Source organism: Borostomias antarcticus, assembly GCF_949987555.1.
Source record: "Borostomias antarcticus genome assembly, chromosome: 14".
NCBI classification, from domain to species: domain Eukaryota; kingdom Metazoa; phylum Chordata; class Actinopteri; order Stomiiformes; family Stomiidae; genus Borostomias; species Borostomias antarcticus.
This window is the reverse complement of record NC_140247.1, coordinates 2,184,455-2,205,000: the sequence shown is the minus strand read 5'-3', so window position 1 is coordinate 2,205,000 and position 20,546 is coordinate 2,184,455. Positions and strand designations below refer to the sequence as shown.

At 45.9% G+C, this 20,546-nt stretch overlaps 1 protein-coding gene across 3 annotated transcripts in view; it reads right to left on the bottom strand.

Annotated features, from left to right (window-relative positions):
* LOC311317703 (teneurin-3) overlaps positions 1 to 20,546 on the bottom strand; it is a gene marked incomplete at its 5' end in the record, with an annotated part of 56,119 nt that overhangs the window by 20,358 nt on the left and 15,215 nt on the right. For 2 of the 3 annotated variants that reach the window (XM_084448789.1, XM_084448788.1), the window contains 7 exons: positions 2,856 to 2,999; positions 3,567 to 3,834; positions 5,446 to 5,707; positions 7,276 to 7,395; positions 13,532 to 13,754; positions 14,072 to 14,218; positions 17,048 to 17,233. In XM_084448789.1, coding sequence (XP_084304915.1) covers positions 2,856 to 2,999; positions 3,567 to 3,834; positions 5,446 to 5,707; positions 7,276 to 7,395; positions 13,532 to 13,754; positions 14,072 to 14,218; positions 17,048 to 17,233 — 1,350 coding nt within the window. Of the gene's footprint in view, positions 1 to 2,855; positions 3,000 to 3,566; positions 3,835 to 5,445; positions 5,708 to 7,275; positions 7,396 to 13,531; positions 13,755 to 14,071; positions 14,246 to 17,047; positions 17,234 to 20,546 lie in introns of all 3 variants that reach the window. The other variant, XM_084448787.1, reaches the window with a different exon arrangement.

The following is a 20,546-nucleotide window of genomic DNA, read 5'->3' as shown; positions in this document are numbered from 1 at the left end:
ACTGGAGGACAGACAGGAAGGGGGAGGACTAGAGAGGGACATGAGGAGGACAGACAGGAAGGGGGAGGACTAGAGAGGGACATGAGGAGGACAGACAGGAAGGGGAGGGACTAGAGAGGGACATGACTGGAGGACAGACAGGAAGGGGAGGGACTAGAGAGGGACATGAGGAGGACAGACAGGAAGGGGAGGGACTAGAGAGGGACATGACTGGAGGACAGACAGGAAGAGGAGGGACTAGAGAGGGACATGACTGGAGGACAGACAGGAAGGGGAGGGACTAGAGAGGGACATGAGGAGCACAGACAGGAAGGGGAGGGACTAGAGAGGGACATGAGGAGCACAGACAGGAAGAGGGAGGACTAGAGAGGGACATGACTGGAGGACAGACAGGAAGGGGAGGGACTAGAGAGGGACATGACTGGAGGACAGACAGGAAGGGGAGGGACTAGAGAGGGACATGACTGGAGGACAGACAGGAAGGGGGAGGACTAGAGAGGGACATGACTGGAGGACAGACAGGAAGGGGGAGGACTAGAGAGGGACATGAGGAGCGTTATCTCCACAGAGGAGGGAGGGGGAGAGAGAGAGAGAGAGAGAGAGAGAGAGAGAGATATTGTACCTATAGAGGAACTAGGGAGGCTGAGAGGAAAAGTCTTTAATGTGTCTGATCACAGTCAAGCCCCCAGACAGTAAAGATGACAGAGAGGGACTAGCGCCAGGGGAGGACAGCTAGCATTATCGTGTGCTACAGTATATTTACAGTAAGGTGCTGTATGTTATATCTTATGCTTATTTTCAACACATTATCAAGCTACATGATAAATGTCCCCGACCATACAGTTACTAACCATGTGACTTCATTTGAATTGTCTGTTGTAGCAGGGGGTGAAGCTTAGCTTTACAGACAGGGTCCTGCCCCCCTCGTCCCAGTGGTCTCTGAACTAGCACACTAACAACCCTCAGACAGGGTCCTGCCACCCTCGTCTCAGTGGTATCTGAACTAGCACACTAACAACCCTCAGACAGGGTCCTGCCACCCTCGTCCCAGTGGTATCTGAACTAGCACACTAACAACCTTCAGACAGGGTCCTGCCACCCTCGTCTCAGTGGTATCTGAACTAGCACACTAACAACCTTCAGACAGGGTCCTGCCCCCCTCGTCCCAGTGGTATCTGAACTAGCACACTAACAACCCTCAGACAGGGTCCTGCCCCCCTCGTCCCAGTCGTATCTGAACTAGCACACTAACAACCTTCAGACAGGGTCCAGCCACCCTCGTCCCAGTGGTATCTGAACTAGCACACTAACAACCTTCAGACAGGGTCCCGCCACCCTCGTCCCAGTGGTATCTGAACTAGCACACTAACAGCCTTCAGACAGGGTCCTGCCACCCTCGTCTCAGTGGTATCTGAACTAGCACACTAACAACCTTCAGACAGGGTCCAGCCACCCTCGTCTCAGTGGTATCTGAACTAGCACACTAACAACCTTCAGACAGGGTCCAGCCACCCTCGTCTCAGTGGTATCTGAACTAGCACACTAACAACCTTCAGACCGTTCACACACTCCTCCTGATTCTCTTGTCCTCACTCTTTTCTCTATGAGTTAAGAGAACAGGACCAAGACGCAGGGGTAGCTGAGAGATGTACAGGGGCATTTCATGAAAAATAACTTCTGAATTATTTGGGTGACGAGGGTATAACACGAGCAGCGGAAACTCAAAAACCTCAGGGGTCCCTGCAGTTACCGCACAAATTGAATCATTCCTGTCACTGTATAAAAAATAAAATAATAATAATAAAAATTCACAACAATTCTGATGAAACTATAATAGACTGCGGATATCTTTTGATACAGACAAAGGCATTCCGCAGCTCAATCTAATACAGGACACAGAACATATTTGCATGTCATACATCCAGGAGATGGAATGTGTGCTGCCTCAAACCATCTGTTGATCACAACAGCTCCCATCGAGATGCCCCCATCCTCCCTGCTGTGCTGCTACAGTACCACTCTGGAGGATTTGAGATGGGGGAAGTAGCACCCTCTGACAGGTGGTATGAAATATCGTGCTGCAAGCTGGAACATTTTTCAATGTTTGGCAAACGTTGTTTGTGGGATTAGATGGTTTGACAGATTTAGTTCAGCTAAATGTCAGGTATTTTCAGTGTTTAATGAACAGGCAGCACAGAAAACAACAACTTGAGGTAGACAAAAACAACAACATACAGATCGGCTTTTGTAAACTGGTTGCCCGATACATTTCCCTCTGCAGCATGTGCGGGAAATAAACGTTTTATTCAACCTGAGGTCACGCTGCCATTAAACTCTTTTTTGTGGGGCAAAGTGGGTGAAGATGGGCAGAATTCCCGGGTCAAGCCCCTTTGTAATGTCATCCAAACCAAACAGGAAAGAGAGAAACCTTTTTGGTGTCACAAAAAAAAGGTTCAAAATGAAATTCGGTTGATAAAAGGGTTCAAGTTCCCTCGCCAGTTCAATTCCCACTCGAGCAACACAAGGCCATGTTCTTGCTAGAGCAGCTGAGTAGGACAGAATCGTGAGCTCTGCGCCCAAGCGTCATTCCCACTGATTTATTCCCTCATTACCATGAATGATCGTCCCGTCAAAACTCTCGTCTATTATCTGCAGATGGAATGATGAACCATATTTCATCTTCATTCAAGTGTTTATTGCAGCAATTCAGGGAAGACACCACCTGTCTATAACCCTAAACGACCACCTGCCTCTCAGCTTGACCTCCTCTGGTGCACACACACACACACACACACGCACGCGCGCGCGCACGTGCACGCATACTTCCATGTATTTTAACCGAATAAGGGTCTTACCATTTTGAACGTCCAATATGTGGTGCTTGTCCAACATCCACCCGCCCATGTTTGAGGCATCCAGTTCATAACCTTGTAAAATGGCCGTCCTCTTCTCCCATAGGATCACATCCAGGCAAGACTCGTACTCGAATCCCACAGACACTGCAAATCATGATGGTGTAATGGGAATACTGTTAGGTTATTACCTGCTTACCCAGAGCCTGTAAAATTAACGAGGCTTGTTCAGTATGAAACGTAAAACACGTGTGCTTTGCTTTGGCAGCTGTGTTACAGTAAGTATTATGTGACGGTCTTTAGCTGCACGTTCAGTTCAGCTGCTTGTTCCTATATTATATCATGAATTTACTGATACTGGACAAATGATGTGTGGCCGATACACAGACACAGTTTAAAATGTATCTATCTTATATTGATCTTATGAAGTATTATTGACTTGGTTCAATCAGAATACATCATACTGTAGAATGCAATGGATTTAAATGGCAATATTTTTGGCCCGAGTTTTACTGGTGTACACATGCACAAAGACCAAGACATGAAAAAGTGAGTCAGCAAAGGAAGAGGAGTAGCCTTCAGAAACGCAGCAGTCTGGGATTTCTACATTTGCCTTGTTAGAACAAAAAGATGCCCCAACAGAGGAAAACTAATCCTGAAAAGTTCAACCAAAGTTTTGTGTTCAAAGTTATCTGTGGTGCTGCGGGAGCTCACCTACAGCCTCCGACAGGCCATAGACCTTCTGGTTGTAGGCGTCCATCTTATCCCAGATGAAGGTGTAGGACAGGTTGGGGACGGCTGGGAAGGACTTCTGGAACTGTCTACCCATCACAGCGACCATCAGGTGGACCTTCATGAGTCCGAAGGAGAGTCGCTCCTGGGTCATGACCACCTTGAGGATGGGCTTGTATCCAGGCGCCCGGGAGCTCAGGTACACCAGATTGAGGTCACTTCCTGGTATAGCCACTTGCTCATGAAGGACCTGCATTTGTAATGAACAAGAAGTGAATATCTGCTAAGTTGCCAGTCAGCACTTGGAGTCACGCCTCTCACATGTCTTTTTGAATTTAACAAGCACAGATCGCGGATTGATGGCCACAGAACGGTCATTTTGAATCAGGTTTTCAAGCCCCAACACTTTATGTGTGCAGTGAAGACCGGTTGAGGAGTTTAATAATGGTTTTGCTTTGCTACGGTATGTTTTTCTTTGCCCGGTGTGATTTTGAAAATGTAAGGATAGGCCTACAGGTTGATAAACACACATACTGTATCTATGAAAAGTCATGAAAGGGTGCTGTAATTTGACTGAGTACAAAGTCACACTTTACAATAAGGGTCACAAACAACATTAGTTAACTGTCAACTAGTGCTTATTTAGGGTTAGGTTAAGTTACTAATGTTAATTAATACCTTAGTTAGGGTTAGGGTTAGGGTTAGTTAACCTTAAAAATAACATTAGTAAATGGTTAATAGAGACATTAGTTAACTGTTACTTAATGCTTAATAATGCATTAACTAATGCTTATTAATGTACCCTTATTGTAAAGTGTTACCCAAAGTTATATATATCACTGTTGGTTTAGTGGGACTCATCCTACCCTACCCACCCACAGAACCATGCTGGCATTTAAATAAGGGCTCAGTAGGTAGAGTGGGTCGTCCAATGACCGCAGGGTTGGCAGTCCTCCCTCACCTTCTGAGGTGCCCCTAATCGGCTGATGTATGTTGATTTTCCTCATTACCCCTTTGTTGGAATGTAGAAACTATTTTGCTAATTTAATAATGGTCCGCCTCCTCCAGAATTCAACTGAGTTAGTAACCTGTGAAGCACATGTGAAAGCGAGCGTGTGGATAGGCTGGCTGTTGGAGTTGAGCCATATGCATGTTGTTGATGATGAGAGACTGGGAAAAGGCTATAGGGAATAGCTGTTGAGCTATAGGGAATAGCTGTTGAGCTATAGGGAATAGCTGTTGAGCTATAGGGAATAGCTGTTGAGCTATAGGGAATAGCTGTTGAGCTATAGGGAATAGCTGTTGAGCTATGGGGAATAGCTGTTGATTGCTGCATGCGGGAAAAATGTGTTGAAAGGCAAAACGGTTTCATTTCAGCTGACAACTACAGCTACTTTAATAATTTCAGTAATAACAGCTGATTCTATGCTGGATGTGCAGGAGTTCTCATTGTGTTCAGGTTGACAAGATTGCTGTATTTGCGTCGCCTACTTTTCGCTCTGCCTGTTAGTGACCTGCAAAGACATGAAGCGTGTGTAGCGGTGCTTGCGCGGCGTACCGCGCCTGCCCGTCACAAAGTGTCCCCAGCGTCTCACAAAGTCTCTATGACTTACTGACCTGAATCTACGGCATACAGTCCACGGCCTGCGCAATGAGCATGCGCCGTGGCAAAAAGAGAGATGTCATTTAATTCCCTACTGTATAAAACATAGGCTACAATATTATACGATACAATATATGATATTAAACTCTCAACTTGTGGTTATCACAACCGCAATATCTTCCTGGGTGTCAGCGTCCTGCGGGTGACGTCACATGGACGTCCCAGCTGGGCTTCTCACACGTCCTCCAGATGTCTGACCTGAGTCTCGGGGATGATGGGGCTCTCGGCGGGCGAGCTCCTGTAGAAGGTGGATAGGGGCGAGGCCAGGATGAGAGGGGTGGGTCTGACCAGACCGCTCAGGTAGCAGCTGGGGATGTGGTTCTCCTCCCTCTTCATCACCAGCGTGTCCATCACGTGGAACACGCCCCACGGGAGCCAGGCGGAGCGGAGCAGCGTGGGGAACGGCGCCCGCTCGTAACTGAGGGTCAATGAAGCCCCGCCGTTCGTCAACAGGTCAAACCTTGAGACACCATAGGAAGAGGAAGGAGAAGGGGGAAAAGTTATATCTGACCTGCTGACACTTCCTTTAACCCTATGAGGGGAGGGGGTTACACTATCTGACCTGCTGACATTTCCTTATGACAATAGCACTAATGCTTGCTTGCTTGCTTGCTTTCTTTCTTTCTTTCTTTCTTTCTTTCTTTCTTTCTTTCTTTCTTTCTTTCTTTCTTTCTTTCTTTTTTTCTTTCTTTCTTCAAATAAATAAATAAATAAATAAATAAATAACATTCAAATGCAGTCAAGTGTGTTCAAAAATCTTTATAGAAGAAATCTTTGCAAGTTTACATGCCCCGATGATCATGTTTCAATGGAACAACCTTTTTCTTGTCAGTTGTCTTATCCCCACATGCCTCACACACAGCACCATCGTTCACTGAGTCTAAGTTATTACTTTTGTTTATCCAGCCATGACGCGATGAGACACTTTAAAAGTCGAATCTGGTCAAGAAATCTTCGCTTAGTTTCTCTGGTGGACCAGTTTTAATGAGCATTATTGTACAGTGCAGAAGAGTTAGTTGTCTGGAAAAGAAGGCCAAGTCTTTGAAGTGCTGCTCTATATATTTGGCTAGGTCTGCTACCCATGGGGTGAAGCATCTGCACACACACACACACACACACACATACACACACACACACACACACACACACACACACACACACACATACACACACATACCACATACACACACAAACACAAACACCCCCAGCTGTGCAGCTGACCTGAAAGTGCTTTCTCTCCGAGCCGTCTTCCTCCATCCACTTTGGGTAGTGGGGAGCTCACAGCTGCAAGGGGCCAACTTTGATGCAGACCCCCCCCCTCCCCTCCAAGAGGACATGGTGGCTAACCAAGTGCGATTATCCCTCCCTCCATTTATCACGCTCTCTTGTCAGAGGGGTTACAGGGCAGAATATCTAACGAAATCAGCTAATCCTTGGTTATCTGGGGCCGCTGTTGCCAAGGTTCATGCGTCCTAAGAGCCAGACCGGTTCCATTTGCATACACCCATGAACCGTTTCTATTCCACACGCAAACACAAGCAGCCCATCTGGCAGCGTGAACCAATATCAGTACCAGCTAGCTGTACAATAAACACTCAAGGGGTGGTGAGATATACGTGGGACATGTACAATTGTGTTGAATGTGTTATTAGGGGCTGGATAATGAAGCTTTGTGGTAATGGTAGGAGAAGGTCAGCTAGTAATCCCATGTTTTACTACACTGCAGGCAGATTGATTCTGCCCTTGCTGATTCCATGCATTTTAATCAGCCTGGGTCTAAATGGCCTCAGCCACCGTGGCATTTGTATGAACTGTTGTGGGGCACAATGCACTGCAGCTTCGATTCGCTAGCGATTTCTGGATAGTTGCCATGACATCACGCCCCCTGGTGGATTGTTTTTCTTCCCAAGGATGGACACACCCACACGGAAGCTTGCTGTAAAGGCAAACATGGTGTGTTGATGGTGGACATGCTTGTGTGAACGTGCTTTGGTGTGTGTGTGTGTGTGTGTACAAAGCCTCTCTTACATGCCGTCCTGGCGTGTTATGGTAGAGCCATATTCTGGGTAACGCAGGAAGGACACGTTCACTCCGATCAATGGTGTCCCGTCTCCCGTGAGGACCTGACCCCGGATGATTGACGACAGGCTGCGTGGGCAGACAAACACAGAGCGAGCCAAGTAAACAAACAAATGCCAACCAAATTCAATGAGCAGCTTTCGGCATCACCACCATTAACATCTGTCCTTACCTCACCAAGGGTACAGTCAGTGTGATTTACGGACCATTAAAAACACACACGTGTCAACAATGGTTATTCATGAAATGGTCGCCTGGCTAGGCCCTCTCTCTTTAACCCTTTTATAAAAACCCATATCTCAATCTGAAAAGGTCTCACAGACAACAAAGGCAACAGTTTTCCCATGCAAGTTTTCCCGCATTGATATTCTATGAGAGGAACAGTTTCACAAATGTCTTTCTTGGACCCATCTGGCAATCTTCCGTTGTTAATTGAGAGGTAATTAGTAAGTGATCTGGACACCGGTCTGAGAGGGGAGGGGCAACACAAACCGGGACACGATGTTAACTGTGGAGCGGAATTTTCTCTGAAGTAACCATTTGCATTTGTCATAAGCAGACCTGTAGGCACACTGTTTCCTGTTTTGTGGCTTTATCTCTGGGTCATTACTGATTTGTGGCATGGAAGTTCAAGAGCTTTCTCTCCCCCCTCAACACTATATACCTAGCATAATGATCTCTCATTGTTTATTTGTCGTTTCCAGGGCGTAGGGCTCTCTGTGGGTTCACCATTCTGTTTCTGATTCTCTATTCATCTTCTAGAGGCATGCTGACCCTGCATGAGCTGACCCCCAAATAAACATGAAGTAAAATCACCTCCCATAACCCTTAGAAATGACTAATGTAATTGGTGCATTCCTATCTGTCACTGTCTAGCGGCGGTTGTCCTAAGACACGGTTCCAAACCCAGTGGGAGAATCCTGACATGCGATAGGTCTGGTGGAATATGTCTGTGGGACCACAACACATGTAAGGTATTATTCTCTGTGCCAGAAGAGAGGATATATTACAGCAGTGCTATGAAACCTGGCCACGCAATGAAAACTGCTCTCTTGTACTTGAAACCCTTTAGATGAAGGCTAACAATGGAATGAAGAAATAGAAATATTTGCTGTTTTCTTCACTCGCAGACATACTGTGTGACTAGACAAAAGAAACAGTGCTACTACAGTTCTTTTGGCAATTGTAGATGTTTTTGTTTTTTTTACATGTGGATTTTTTTCTAGGTAAAAACTGATCTTAGTTTTGGAAGATATTAATAATTTAAATGATAAGCCATCCAAACATCTCCCATGGTTAAATAAAGCAGGTATTATCATGCATGTAATTTAAATGCTTATTAAGCTACCATTTCAACTTTATTTGGCATATTTAATAGTTTATGTAGACAAGGGTTGAATACATAATATGAAATTGTATTTAATTTGTTGTCAAATTCTGTGGGATGTACACTATGTCAAAAAATAAAATGTACTAATTTGCTCAGGTCTATAAAACTAACATTGACCCTAAGCTATAGAGATACATTTTCAGTGGAAGAGCTAGTATTCTTCGGTCAGACATGAGATCAACAGAAATATGGCAACAATGATGGTGAGGATTCACCAGAGCTCCACTGGGGGGATTGTCTTGTTCTAGATTTGCTGTAAATCAAGCTATTTAAAAAAGGATTACTCCAAAACTATTTGGTGAGTTGGAGGAAATATCGCAAAGTTTTAGGCACATACTGTAGTAATTGTTATTTTTGTTATCTCCATCAGTCACAAATACTTGAGATTGTGACCTGATGTGGGAGTGCATGGTGCCTTCAGTAAACATCTACTGTAGAGAAACTTGTGTTTACTTTATATGAGCCAGGTGCATTTTTCCTCAGGAAGAGCTGCTACTGTACTGCTACTGTACTGTCTGCCTTTAAGTCAAGTCAAGTCAAACTTTATTTGTGTAGCACATTTAAAACAACCATAGTTGATCAAAGTGTTAAACAGGCTAAAATACCAGTAACAGATAAAACAAACAATCAACATAATAATACACACACAATAGCGGGTCTTTAACAATGACTTAAACATGCCTAGGGTCTGGGCAGTTATTATAGAGTATGCTGTCTATTTACTGTATATCTAAGAATGAGGACATTTGGTTATTTCCATCACAATGCTTCACAACACAGAATAACATCTGAGGTATTAAACCTTTTTGTGTTCAATCTAGAACTCAAGTTCACCTTTTCATATGATGATCCTATAAACATGTCCATGGATGCTCAGACAGCAACACTCTCAAATCCAAACATCCCTAATCCAGATGACAGAGTCCAGAGGACTGCTCTCCGTCTGGTCACCTCCGCCCCAGGGACAGCGCAGGCGCAGGGGGACGGTTTTAGAGTCCCGAGGACTGCTCTCCGTCTGGTCACCTCCGCCCCAGGGACAGCGCAGGCGCAGGGGGAAGGTTTTAGGTGGCGTGTGTTGGGTTGTCCGTCCTTTAGCAGGATTATGGTATTACATTTTGGAGATGATCTGAATCATGAGGGGGGGTCAAGAGCTGCCCACACACACAGGGTCCAGGAGCTGCCCGCACACACAGGGTCCAGGAGCTGCCCGCACACACAGGGTCCAGGAGCTGCCCGCACACACAGGGTCCAGGAGCTGCCCACACACACAGGGTCCAGGAGCTGCCCACACACTCAGGGTCCAGGAGCTGCCCACACACTCAGGGTCCAGGAGCTGCCCACACACACAGGGTCCAGGAGCTGCCCACACACACAGGGTCCAGGAGCTGCCCACACACACAGGGTCCAGGAGCTGCCCACACACACAGGGTCCAGGAGCTGCCCACACAGCAGAGCTGACGCAGGGTTTGGACTGGCATACTGCAGCCTAACGCTCTCATACTGGTCATGTTTTTGTGACCGCCAAGAGGTAGGAGATGAGAAGTAGGCAAGAGGGAGGTGGCCCTTATATCAAGCGTCTATGTGCATTAGGAGTTTCAGAGAGGCCTAAGATAACATGTCTTTCTTTTTATCTGTGCCCAAGCGACAGTGCAGGGTGAGAGGTCATGTTTTTGGTATATTGGTTGGGTTTGTTTGTTCGTTTATTGGTCTGTTTGAAACGGCCATATCTCGATGTGAGACATGGGGTTTGGACTAGCATAAAGCTCGACCTAACGAATACAGCAATACCAAACGTCCTGCTCTCACGCACATGCGTGTGCAGAGCCTCAATACCAAACGTCCTGCTCTCACGCACATGCGTGTGCAGAGCCTCAATACCAAACGTCCCGCTCTCACGCACATGCGTGTGCAGAGCCTCAACATGCACTCATGGGCAGAGGTCTCTCCATTTCGAGTTTCCAATGTTTTGTGTTTGCACTCTTATATTCTCATATATACTTTATACTCTTATATTACCATATCTTACTTATTGTGTGGAGGTGTGGGGCAACTATTGCAAAAAAGAGCAATAAGAATAGAACATAATGTAGGATATCACCATCACACTAATGCACTGTCCCAGGCATTGACGTTTATCGATTTAGTGGAATTTAAATCTGTACAAATAATGTATAAAGCAAGAAATAATCTACTACCTGGCAACATACAAAAACTGTTCATGGATAGAGAGAATTTAAAGCAACCTAGCGTCCACACTACTCTAAAAAGCATTTGTATTTCTGTCTGCTGGGTGAAGTTGTGGAATGGTTTGCCTGAGGATATTTAAGAAAGTACAAATGTTATACAATTTTAAAAAAGGTAATTGCAATTTTAAAACAGATTATTGTTGATAAGTAGAGACTTAATTGATTGATGGATTGTTTTGATAAGTTATCAAACATAACAAGCAATTGATATATTGTTTGATTGTTGGATTTTTGTTATTATTGAATAAATCCATGTAAAAAGGTTAGGCACCTGTAAGCTAAATAGCTTCAGCCTATACCTTTTCGGTCAGAATCACATGTTCAACTATTTGAAATATCTAAATAAACTAATACTACTACTACTACTACTACTGTACTACTACTACTACTACTACTACTACTACTACTACTACTACTACCACTACTACTACTACTACTATTACTACTACTTGTTTTTTGTGTGTTTTTTGTTTTATTTGCTTGCTTACATGATATCTTTGTAAGACTAAACCCTGTTTAAAAAAGGATAAAACATAACCTCAATGGGTCTGCCTTGTCTGCATCCCATCTACAGGTAAATACAATTTAAAGGCAAGGCAGCTTTATTTATATAGCACATGTCATACACGAGGGAAACTCAATGGACCTCATTCACCAATATATTCCCAATATATTCCTAAATTCCAACTCAGAGAGCACACACCTCTGCCCCCGAATGCATTTCGTGGCTCAGTGCACGCCTTAATTGACTGGGTTGTAAATTGGCCCATGCTACAGCCCTCCACCGAGTTTCATGAAAAGCAGTCTGGTAGTTTTTGCGTAATCCTAGTCAAAAATAAATAAATGGAGTTGAATGGGCGTCCGGGCTCTGTTGGGGCGGCTCGTGGACCCGCCCCGTGATTCGCTGGGGCGGAGGTAAAAATGACTGGAGTTGAATGGGTGGCTGTATTTGGCCGGCTCTGTGGCGCCCCCCTCAGGTCATGGGGTGCAGTGCTATGCACTCTGGGCTTTCCCCTGGCACACCACAGTCCAAGCCCTGTGTCTCTAGCACCCCCACACAGGGAGCTCTCCCCCCACACACCCCAGTCCAAACCCTGTGTCTCTAGCACCCCCACACAGGGAGCTCTCCCCCCCCACACCCCCCAGTCCAAACCCTGTGTCTCTAGCACCCCCACACAGGGAGCTCTCCCCCCACACACCCCCCAGTCCCAGCCCCGTGTCTCTAACACCCCCACACAGGGAGCTCTCCCCCCCCTCACACCCCAGTCCAAACCCTGTGTCTCTAGCACCCCCACACAGGGAGCTCTCCCCCCCCTCACACCCCAGTCCAAACCCTGTGTCTCTAGCACCCCCACACAGGGAGCTCTCCCCCCCCTCACACCCCAGTCCAAACCCTGTGTCTCTAGCACCCCCACACAGGGAGCTCCCCCCCCCCTCACACCCCAGTCCCAGCCCCGTGTCTCTAACACCCCCACACAGGGAGCTCCCCCCCCCCTCACACCCCAGTCCAAACCCTGTGTCTCTAGCACCCCCACACAGGGAGCTCCCCCCCCCCTCACACCCCAGTCCCAGCCCTGTGTCTCTAGCACCCCCACACAGGGAGCTCCCCCCCCCCCTCACACCCCAGTCCAAACCCTGTGTCTCTAACACCCCCACACAGGGAGCTCTCCCCCCCCTCACACCCCAGTCCCAGCCCCGTGTCTCTAGCACCCCCACACAGGGAGCTGACTTTGTTCTAGGTTTTGTTTCCATTCGTGGATCTGGCCCGTGATTCAGATCTGCTCCAACATTTAATGGGTTCTAAGGTGGCCCATGATACACCCCCTCCACCGAGTTTCATCAAAATCGGTTTGGTAGTCCAAAACATTAATGGAGTTAAATGGCCAGTCCGCCTGTGTTTGGGCGGCCCGTGGGTGAATGGCCAGTCCGCCTGTGTTTGGGCGGCCCGTGGGTGAATGGCCAGTCCGCCTGTGTTTGGGCGGCCCGTGGACCAGACTGATTTTGGATCCGCTCCAAAATGTAAGGGTTTGTAATTGGCCCATGGTACATCCGTCCACCGAGTTTCAGGAAAATCGGTCAGGTTCGTTTGTGAATGAGGCCCAATACTCTTAACATACAAACCTGTTTAAAGACATTTTCTGATACAATAAAACTGATTGCAAAATTAATTAAAATTAAGGAACAAATGAATAAAATCAAAACATTTAATCATCTAAATTAAAGAATAAAATAATAAAATCAAAATGTATTTGACCAAAGTGCAAGGTTTATACAGTAGCTTAAAATGTTTGTTTTTTTTGTCCAAACTAAGTTACTGATATTGTCATGATGCAGGATTTCTCCAGTATATTAGGTTGACTGACCATTAGAATACAACAGAAGGAACAGCACTCGCTCCATTCAAATGAAAGTGATTTATTTGAGGGGATTTTCCCTTTTTCATGACAGAAAAAGAGACATTTTTTATACATGGGAGTCCCTCCTGATTCTCCACTAGCCAGTAGCAATGAGAGAATTCCAAATAATCAAAAAGTGATCAACCAGTCATTTAGACCTTATATAGACTAACCTGCTGTTGAAGGGGTTGTCCCCTGGTATCACATGACTACCACCGGGCCCAATCAGGAAGCTGACGTGATCGTAGAAGCCCCTGGAGGCGGGCTGAGTGGAGATAGATGACCCTTGTCCCTGACCTGCTATGGTGATAGGGTCTGGGGATCCTCGACAGTACGTCTGGCCATGGCAGGCACTCTGTGAACAGCAGTCTGGGTCCATGCAATCCACCAGCCCATCTGGAAGCACAGGGGGGTGTCAGACGTGTGGAACAGTACTGAGACAACAACTAACCGGAACTCGTCGCCGTATTAACCTAGATGGAACAGTACTGGCAAACCCACATCTTGCAAACATCTTGCTAATTCATAGCGCGCACACACACACACACACACACACACACACACACACACACACACACACACACACACACACACACAGCTGACTCATGAGAGACGCGGGCACATTCAAAGACTCGTACCAATACGACTCTCCCGCTGACATCAACGTGTGATGATGTCACGCGGTCGGATCCTCGTTACTCCGATGTTCTTACCCCCCTCGTTGTCCTTGCCGTCAGAGCAGAGGGTCTCCGTGGCAACGTCACATCCCAGCCCTCTCCACCCTGACTGACAGATGCAGCGCCACCCGTTCTGATCCAGAATGCACCTCCCGTTGCTGTTGCACAAACCCGGGCAGCCATCTGTCAAAACAATGGCGTCAGTCACACCTCCCGGAATCAGAGCCCGAAACAGAGGATGGGAAGGTGAGAAGAGACAAGAACTGGTCATTCAGACTGGACAGGGGCAAGAGTAGGAAAACATGGAAAAAAGACAATATTTAGGTGGACAAACAGAGCACTGGGTTCCGTACTCGGGTTGGGGGCGGGATGTACAGTAACACTGTCATTTCACATGAGTTTGTCAATAACCAAATGCGACCGTAGATAACTACTGCATTTTAGAGTGAAGAATGGTCTGAGATTAAATGGTATTAAACGTCTAAGCTAATACTGTATGAAACTGCAGCACTAGATTGGAGAGAAGCATGTTGGTGAGGTAAACTGTGTTATGCCTTGTATAAGTTATCAATTGAATTGATCCATGTTGCTTAAATCCTTTCTAATATTTCCTTGACTTTGCATGGGGTGAAAATGTCTCCACATCTGCATCACATTAGCTGATTATTCATGTGAAGTCACAGCACATTCAAGGCAAAAAGAAGTACAAAGGGTAAAGTGTCTTTCATTGTCCAAACAACTACGCTGCACTCACTGCTGGAAAGCATTCCTTTTTTTACGAGGTTGAACAGAAACCAGGGCATGAGCAACCATGTCAGTCTGGCAGCTCATCTGACGAGACACAAGGATTCAGACAGGGGACAGGGCCGAGGAGTGTTGGAGCAGTTAGGACGGACGGGAAATGGAGGTGCGTACCGGGGGAGTAGGAGCACAATAGAAACATTATGATGGACTGGGACATAAAACATGTGTACGCCGTGCTTGGGGAAAACAGAGAGCAGGGAGTGATTGTTTGTGACAATCTCCCTAGGGGTAGTTGTTCCATTTACCTTTGTATCCTATCTTGACTGCTCCTATTACCATTGTGGGGAGGGAAACATTTGGAAAAGAACATTATTTATCTCTAAGGCACATAGAGCTACGACTGACAAACACATTTGCTGAGTGTCAAATGGATTCAGGAATTAAGTGGGGGAATTGTGTTTCTTAGTACAACAACGTGGCTTAATACGCTTTAGAGTTTGGCTTCATAGGCAGGTTTCACCATGCAAAAGAGCCATCGCTATCTGTTTCTATGTCAATATGAGTGGTAGTGCACATTTGCCTTTTGTTACCTCTCTAAACAATACATTTTCTTGTGTAAACAGCGATCTCGTGGTGATTGTGTTGCAGAAATAGTAGGGCTTGTCACACTGAGATTCGAATACCGTTGAGGAAAGGAGGAAATCTGCACGCCCCATTTATCCAATGGTGTCAATTTACAATATGGAAAAGGAAATAGATGTTTGATTGCAACTGATAGCCCTTTGCTATCTCACAGGAAGTGGCATGAAAGAGAGAAGGGACATTACCTGATACTCTTGAATCCAAAGCTTGATAGGTAAAGACAAAAAGGGAGAGAGAGAGAGAGAGAGAGAGAGAGACCATGGACAGAGAAAGAAAATTAGACAAGCAAAACAGAAAGTCAGAGTAAGACGGTGAGAGTAAAGGTGAGAGAAAGGAAGAAAGAAGGAAGGAAGATAGTAGTAGTAATAATCATTCATGTTGAATCTGTAATCATAATATCACATCTATTGCATCTCAAAGACACAGCGGTATAGAGTACTGTCAATTAAAAGTGACATGAACAAGTGTACATGAACTCAAATATCTCAGGTTTTGGTTTTACTTGCACATTAAGTAAAGGTTTATTCTGTGGGTACACAGTAGCTGAGGCAAACAGAATGGTAGAAAACACTAGTGAATTTTGACTTCACAGTAAAACACTTGTGCAGTAGACCTGAACTGCAAGACACAGTTTACAAAAGCTACAGTACCAGAGATACAATTACATCGGTATTGCAGAGTCATATAGTTGATCAATAAGCATGAATCATGCTTATATAGCAATAAACACAACAAATCCACACTTACAGAGCCAACATAACAATTCACAAATAAATACATCTTAGCAGTAAACTAAAGAGAAAAAAAAGATCTGTAAACCAGGCAATGAAAAAGTCTAAGCCTCATATATAAAAAACAGGACCCCATTGCGTCCAACAATGGCTTGGCCAGAGAAGCAGTCTATTCACTGTGTAGCCATGTAATGTAATTAATGCCGCTTTGTGTGAATGGATGTTAAAGACAAAGTATAAACCCCCACAATAGGTAAGCTGCTGCCTATTCATCCTTAGCACATCTACTACAAAGCGTTTGTTTCCTGATGGGTGTCTTGAACAGGAAGAATGTGAAAGGGATGGATCTTAGTCCGTACTGAGGAGGGAGAGATTCATAAAATCAGGAATGTGACCTCAAATCACCCCCTTGCATAATCTCTCCTCTTCCCTCATCTCATTCGCTGGATGGGGGGACTGCTAACGAGGAGACATGCAAATACATAATTAGGGTTTAGAATTTGGAGAGCAAGGTCCTTTGTTTCTACAGTAAGAGGAGATGATGTCGCTAAGAGGTTTAGGCTGATTCTGGGGACCAGGTCTAGATGTGTGGTGTCAGGGTTTAACTGCCACATATTTGACAGAGGGCAGCGTGTTGAAGAAGTTGGGGTCAAATGTCGAGAGGGAGCGACATCACAGCCCTCATTATCCTCACAGACAGTCTAGTCTAGGGAGATAAAGCTGAACAAGGCTCCGGTGCTGACACTCTCTGTACTTAACACCGGCTCTGGACTAAACTGTAGGATTTCATCTGCAGCTCAAGCTATATCAAACAGATAGGGGAAGGAAAAAGGAATGGTGTCTCCGTGGGGAAGCCTTACGGAGCGGGATCGACGGGCGCAGCGTTGATACTCACCGATGGTGCAGTGCTCTCCTGTCCAGCCCTGGTGGCAGTCACATTTGCCCTCCCTGCAGACGCCGTGGTCGGTGCAGCGCGGGTGACAGTCCCTCTGGTCACACTCGGATCCCACCCAGCCCTCCTCGCAGTGACACGCCCTGCTGACGCAGGCTCCGTTCGGGCCGCACTCCACCACACACACCTCTGAGGTGATCACAAGAAAGAGACGTCATGCTGTGCGCCCATGTGTTGGGGTAATAAGCGCCTGATAGTTTCTATATAAATGTTATTTTCCGAGCTGCAGCCTTTGCACAAGATTCTGCTGATGTTTTGTCGAACTATGGTTTGTTTCATTTTTTTCCTTTTTGTTTTCACTTGTGAAACTAGCAGTTGAGACTAAATATTGCTCCTGTGTTGGACATGAGGTACAACAACATAAGTATTTAATTTGTTCTCTGCATGCTAAACTCAAAACCTTTGAGAGAATGCTTGAAGGGCTTGGTAGTGATACAGACCTGTGAATATGGAGGAAGGAACAACTAGTATATTTCCATCGCTATCTCAGCAGAAGAGCCGACCAACTCTTATGTTTTTAAGAAACTCAGTACTGATGGTGGGTAGTAAAGTGCTCCAGTTCAGACATCATCAACAGTTAAGGTACCCTTTTTGGGATCCAAACCACATGGAAGCACTGGTGAAAACCATTTAATTTCCTCATAACTGCCTTCAGCAGCTCAGAAGCATTTTAAATGTCAGACAGATTCCTGCTGTGGCTAGGGCAATTTTCCCCAGGCTCAAAAAGACGTTGAATAGCAACGCCTACTTTTTAGTTTTGTAAGTTTGTGACATTTGAAACAGTACTGTAAGTCAAAAATGTACAGTAACAGCTCAATAAATCTAGTAAGCCTAAAAATGACTCAAGTCCTTTACAATATAACCACATTTATAAAATCAACTCATTACTTTGTCTTCCCTCGCTCAGTGGCACTCTGTTAAGAAGTTGTTTCCATCGTTGCTCTGAATGGAGTTTCTCTTCGATTGCAAGACCTTGGGAGCAGTTTGATTAAGCTTAGAACGACACTCCGGAATATAAACCGTGGCTCTGGGGGTGGGGGTGGGGGGTCCTTCCCAAAGAATCCATGCAATCAATGTTTCATTAGCGCAGAGGTGTTTATCTGCTTTTAGCACAGCCACGACTCAGGGCAGGGGTCTGCTGAATGGGCGGTCAATCCATGCCACACTCTTGTTAATTAAAGCTTATTTAATTGAAGAGGAATCGCTATGATAATTAAGACAGAAACCCCTACTACCTAGGTGGGCATCCTCAAGAGTTTTGCGTAGTGTGGTGAGGCCAGCCTCGTCCTCCAATGCTCGGTTCTGGTATTGACAAGCACAGGAGGGTTTTCTAAGAGAGGATTGTGTCTAGAATAAAGCTTTAAGAATTTAATAAATGGTCTCTCTTTAAGTATGTTGTCTAAGGGAGAATGAATTGAGACAAAGACTCTTTGTTTCTTTCTTTTTCCCCCACCTTGGAGCAGAGCAGGCTGCATGTTGCTCTAGAGTAGGGCTGCTCGATTATGGCAAAAATCATAATCACGATTATTTTGATTGATATTGAATTTTTTTTTTTTATCAAAAGTTTTCACATTTTCTTAACAAATTTTCTTAACAAATCAAATTATTGACTTTGATAACAATTAACTTATTAAATGTTGAGAGTGGCTTTTCTTTTTAACAATGTTCTTTGGATTAGATACATTTCTCCCATGGGAGACAAATAGTTAACCTTGACCTTGAAAAATAAATTAATAAAAGTGCCAAAACTGATAAATAAAGAAGCTACAAAGCACCGCCACCACCACAGAAGAAGACTACCTCGGAAAAATTATTTCACTAGGACAGAACGCGTCTAAATAAGTTATTTAATGATAGCGCCGAGGCTTCAAAACCCAGCATTTGTTAAAATAGACCCTTTTTCTTAGGTAAGTGACGTTTCATGTTTATCTGACACTTGTTAATATGAGCGCCTCTCCTAAATAGGCCGACACCGATTTATTTTGACGGCAAAGTGAATGGAGCGGGAAAGGACTGTTGTCTGGCATGAGCGAGCGTAATGCGACAACGGAACTGAGAAGGGCTACTTTGAGGGGCAGCTACGACTGCGTAGCAAATTTTACACACCGTGTCAACTTGATCCAAATCTGTCTCCGCAAACCCATAGTGTTTCCACACCACTGACGTTGTTTTAGCTCTCTTGTCCACCTCTCGTTCTGCTGCCATAATCTTCTTCTTGTCGTGTTTTGTTCGAGAGGAGCATGCGTGCGCCTCGCTTGACAACTTGTCTCGCTTTGAACTAAAGTGTTTGTTTTGGGGCTTTGGGGGGTGGGGGAGGGGTTAAGCTCAGTATAGCTCTGCAGTCCACCTCAACTGGCTCCTTTCTACTCAAAGGAGCAGCGACTCTACTCCGAGTCTCTCCCGGATGACTGAACTTCTCACCCGATCTCTCAGGGAGACCCCAGCCACCCTCCGGAGAAAACTCATTTTGTCCGCTTGTATCCGTGATCTCTCGGTCTCATGACCCATCCTTCATGACCATAGGTGAGGGTGGGGACGAAGATAGACCGGTAGTTTGACAGCTTTGCCTTTTGGCTCAGCTCTCTTTTCATCACAACAGTGCGGTAAAGCGACTGCAGAACCGCACCAGCTGCTCCGATTCTCCGGCCAAACTCCCTCTCCATGGTTCCCTCACTCGTGAACAAGACCCCCAGATACTTGAACTCCTTCACTTGGGGTAAGGACTCATTTCCTACTCGGAGCGGAAAGACCACCAGTTTCCATGGCCTCAGATTTATAAGTGCTGATTCTCATCCCAGCTGCTTCACACTCAGTTGCGAACCTATCCAGAGAGTGCTGGAGGATGATGCCATCAGGACCAAAAAGCGACGCAATCCCCAGCTCACCGAACTGGAAACCCACCTCCCCACGGCTACGCCTCGATATCCTGTCCATGAAAATCACAAACAGGATTGGTGACAAAGCGCAGCTCTGGCGGAGGCCAATCCCCACAGGAAAGGAAGACGACTTACTGCCGAGGACCCGGACACAGCTCTCGCTCTGGGTGTACAAGGATTGGATGGCCCTAAGTAGGGACCTCCTCACCCCATACTCCCGCATAACCCTCCACAAGACCTCTCGAGGGACCCGGTCGTAAGCCTTCTCCAAGTCCACAAAACACATGTAGACAAGTTGGGCAAACTCCCAAGTCCCCTCCAAGATCCTCGCGAGAGTGAAGAGCTGGTCAGTGGTTCCACGACCAAGACGAAATCCGCATTGTTCCTCTTCGATCTGAGGTTCCACTATCGGCCGGACCCTCCTTTCCAGCACCTTGGAGTACACTTTCCCTGGGAGGCTGAGTAATGTGATGCCTCTATAATTGGCACACACCCTCTGGTCCCCTTTTTCTAATATTGGGACCACCACCCCAGTCTGCCACTCCTTTGGCACTGACCCGGACTTC